The sequence below is a fragment of the Microtus ochrogaster genome, linkage group LG4 (assembly GCF_000317375.1).
Source record: "Microtus ochrogaster isolate Prairie Vole_2 linkage group LG4, MicOch1.0, whole genome shotgun sequence".
NCBI lineage: Eukaryota > Metazoa > Chordata > Mammalia > Rodentia > Cricetidae > Microtus > Microtus ochrogaster.
The window spans coordinates 19888465-19892532 of NC_022030.1; the positions used below are offsets into that span (position 1 = coordinate 19888465).

A 4068-nucleotide genomic window follows, 5' to 3' on the forward strand; every position below is an offset into this window, starting at 1 on the left:
TCGAGACAGGGTTTCTCTGTGGCTTTGGTTCCTGTCCTGGAACTAGCTCTTGTAGACCAGGCTGGTCTCGAACTCACAGAGATCCGCCTGCCCCTGCCTCTGCCTCCCGAGTGCACTTCGACCTTCTTAAGACACCTCATTGGCCCCCGTTCCTTCTTTTATCTTGAATAACATTTAATCGTCTGGATGTACCACAGCTTCAAACATTCAAACATTTTATGCGCGCGCAGGGCCGGTGGGGCAGAAGACTAAACTCAGAGCCTGGCATGCAACATTCTTGTAGCGTGAAGCAGGGGGATCGTGAGTTCAGAGACAACCTTGGATAAATACAAAGTTCCAGACTTGGCTAAATGAAGTCCTGTTTCAAAACAACAACAACAAAAATAATAACGTTACACAGATAAACCTGAATGATGATTCTAAAGGGGCAAATGAGGCGAGAGTAACGGGTTGAGCATTCGGATTCCAGCGCTAGATGACAGAGCGGAACCTCCATCAAGGTCCCGCCCCTGCCTCGTTGTCCCTGCCCTAATCTCCTCCCCTGCTTCCAACGCCTTAGTTCCACTCCGCTAGCGGCAAGCAAGCTGAAGCAATTTCCGCCCAAAGAAGGGTGGGGCTTCCGTGTAGTCCCGGTCTCGCGAATACTAGAGCTAGGACAAAAGGGGGTGATCGCCACATGTCATCCTTGCCTCTTCACTACATTTCCCGTCTAGGTTCCGCCCTTACTACTCCCACTTCCGGACAAGGAAAACGCCCTTCACGCAGAGCCCCGCTTTCCTTCCGCCCTCAGTAGTTTCCGCCACTTCTGTTCCCACCAGACACACGAGGCTCAAACAACGTTCTCCTCTCTCCGGTTTCGGAACACGCACGAAAAAAACGGAAAGAGGAAACAGCTCCCCTCCTCTCGTCCCCTGTCCCTTCTCCTGGCTTCTCCACCCCTTCCTCTTACAGGCCCTCCCATTTTAGGTGGAGACGAAGCCATATTCGCCCTCAGAGAGGCGGAGACGCTCGTCTAGCCGCTCTCGCGAGCACTCCGAACTCTCGCGAGACTCGACGCCCGACTTGTGCGCCCGGGAAACCCCGTCGTTCCCTTTCCCCTGGCTAGCAGCGCGGAGGCCGCACGGTAAGCGAGAGCTCTGGGTCCGGCTGTGCGCGGGGCCACGGGGCCGGGCTGTCTGGCCCCAAGAGCTCGTGCCGGGGACCGCAGGAAGCCCGGCGCGGGGTCGCTCCGCCCATTGGAGCCGCGGCCACGTGCGAGCGGCAGGCCCGGACATGCCTATGGCCACAAATCCGGGAGTCCAAAAGGGGTTATAGGTGGGCAGCGGAGGGGTGAGTGGAGTGCCCGGGAACGTGGGCTGAGGGAGAGGGGTGTGGAGGAGTCTCCCATGCTGTCACCACGCCGGTTTATGATCCGCATGCTGTGGGCACCCGGGAGCTCTGTTGAACCTGGAAGAACCGGGCTGCACTTGGCGAAAGGCGGGGAGGATGTTGGGGCTTCGGTCTGGATGGGGGAGTAGCGGGGTTGCTGACCTAAAACCGCGTCAGTGTTTCGAACCAAGCCTCCTATTGACATACTTGCCTTTCCTCCCAGATGCCTGGAGTTACTGTAAAAGACGTTAACCAGCAGGAGTTCGTCAGAGCTCTGGCAGCCTTCCTCAAAAAGTAAGTGTCGGGCCGGAGATGTGACCCCAAAGTGTGGCTAATATTAGGCCTAGGATGGCCATGTTTTCGTGTTATCCTGTTAGTTCATATGCTAGCACCCATCCTGCTTTTTCCGAGTTAGTTCTGTTGACGGGGAATGGTTTCTGGGATCGGAAGTAATTTTATGGAAATTTGTGAAATGTAATCTCGATTCTTTTGGTCCCAGGTCCGGGAAGCTGAAAGTCCCCGAATGGGTGGACACAGTCAAGCTGGCCAAACATAAAGAGCTTGCCCCCTATGATGAGAACTGGTTCTACACGCGAGCTGGTGAGGACTGGGGACTTTGGCTGGGAATGGGGAGCTGGGTGACCCCAGGCAGGAACCCCTTCCCCTCTCAACTGTGCTGAGACAGACCTCATGCTCTAATTATCTCTGAATGTGAAAGGAAACCTGGGAACAAGAAAACTGTTGATATTTTACTTAGAGGCGCTCACTTGAGAGTCTGACAGTGTCCATTGTGTAACATTCTAATTCAGATCCATCTCTATCAGGTGATTCTCTACTGAAAGATTGGCAAGTTGGGGTGCTGCTCCTTGTTCTCAGAGGGAACTTACGGCTCTGAGCGCCCCAAGAGAAAACTTTTCTCTCTGGAGCTATGGGTCCTATTCCGATGTTTTGGTGTTCTGTAAGCTATAGTCTGTGGTTAGCTCTGCAGGGTGGGATCAGTGCTGGGTTGTGCCAAGGTCACACAGCAGCTATTATTGGTCTCTGCTAAGGGACCCCCTACCTGAGAACTCACCGGGTCATAGGAAACACATTGCTCATCACTTCAAAATGTGAAACAGTCTATAAATTTATATTAGCGTTTATTAAGTCAAATGTCCATGGGATCCACTTTGTTTCAGGCTTTGGCATGGGCACAGGGACCATCATGACTCAACACAGCCTCTGAAAACCAAAAGGTCAATTCCACAGTGTGGGAAAAGGTCGGTGCATCCACCTGCCAACGCAATTTTTTTATTTTTTTTAAAGGATGAGGGTGTTGTAGGGAAAGTGGCTTCCCTGCCTACAGCAGTGGTGAGGCCTAGTTAAAATATGCCCTTCCCGTCTCAGAAGCAAGCACACAGACATTGACGGTGCTCTGCTTGGTGCAACTCGGATTTGGCATTGCAAGAGGAAGGATAGTGGTTTTCTCTGGGTAGAGTGGTTAGTACACATGTGTTGTGTACCTCCCAGGCAGAATTGGTTGTCTTTTTCAGGGTTGATGTTGGGGGCGGGGGTCATGCATGGCCACCAGTTGATCATGTGACCCTACCACCTTTGTCACTGCTGGCTTGTGTTTGGAGATGGGGTCTCACCGTGTACATCCTGTTTGGCCAGGAATTCGCCAAGAGACCAGGCTGCCCTCTGCCTCCCAGGTGCTGAGGGGTTGGATTCTAGCTCTGTATATGCTAGGCGAGCACTCTGGGCTGCATCCCAAGCCTAAAAGTGGGAAGGTATTGGCAATGAATGGAATCTTGCCAGGTGGTGCTTGAGTTTGGGACCAGGTCTTCAGGCTTGTAATCCCAGCACTTGTGCTTGTTTTAGGGGCTAGAGTGCAGTGGGGTAGCAGGCTTGTGTTTGGAGGTGAGGAAAGGCTGTGGGCATGGGGTTCGGAGGTGTGATGGGTTAGGACCAGAAGTTCAGTGACTGAGGAGCCAGTAGGAAGGTGAATTGGGGCTAGGAAAGCAGTTTTACCTTAGTTTGGCTGAGAAAGGGTCAGGATGAAAGATTACAAGGTTCCTCATCCAACACTTTGACACCACTGGTCAAGATGGGGCCACCACTCGAACTGCTAAGCTGCATGCCTCCTGAACTGAGGCCTGCAAATAAGTTCAGATGAAGGACACCAGCCCCTCCTGGGCACAGCTCCCTAGGGCAGTGGGAAGACATTGAGGGCCAACGTCCTGTCTCATTAATCCTCTAAAATTCAGCAACAATTCTGTGGATTTGCCTAAAGTTTTTTTTTTCTTGGCTTTTTGAGACAGGGTTTCTCTGTAGCTTTGGTGCCTGTCCCGGAACTAGCTCTTGTAGACCAGGCTGGCCTCAAACTCAGAGATCCACCCGCCTCTGCCTCCCGAGTGCTGGGATTAAAGACGTGTGCCGTCACCGCCCGGCTTGCCTAAAGTTTTGCCTTAAAAATGTGCTAGAGCCCAGGGTCTTGTTGAGGAAGAGAGTGAGAAGAAATGAGCTTCATCTTGCTGTTTACAGCCTCTAAATAAGGCCTTTCAAAAATCAGAAAGAAATGCATGCAGATTTGGGGTGGCAGTGAGTGCCTTATAATTAGCTGATGCTTCTGTGGTACTGAAAAGGACTGTAAATCCCCATTAGAGACGCTGGTGATCTTTGCTGCAGTTTACTCCCTGCCTGGCCACTGCCTGCTGGGAC

General features: G+C 52.4%; 1 protein-coding gene across 1 annotated transcript in view; it reads left to right on the forward strand.

Moving 5' to 3' along the window:
• Positions 1-1025: 1025 nt before the first annotated feature.
• Rps19 (ribosomal protein S19) overlaps positions 1026-4068 on the forward strand; it is a 5183-nt gene continuing 2140 nt past the window's right edge. The window contains exons 1-3 of the mRNA XM_005361121.2: positions 1026-1123; positions 1592-1662; positions 1868-1968. Of these exons, the coding sequence (XP_005361178.1) occupies positions 1592-1662; positions 1868-1968 (172 nt within the window). The 5' untranslated portion in view covers positions 1026-1123. The remainder of the gene's footprint in view (positions 1124-1591; positions 1663-1867; positions 1969-4068) is intronic.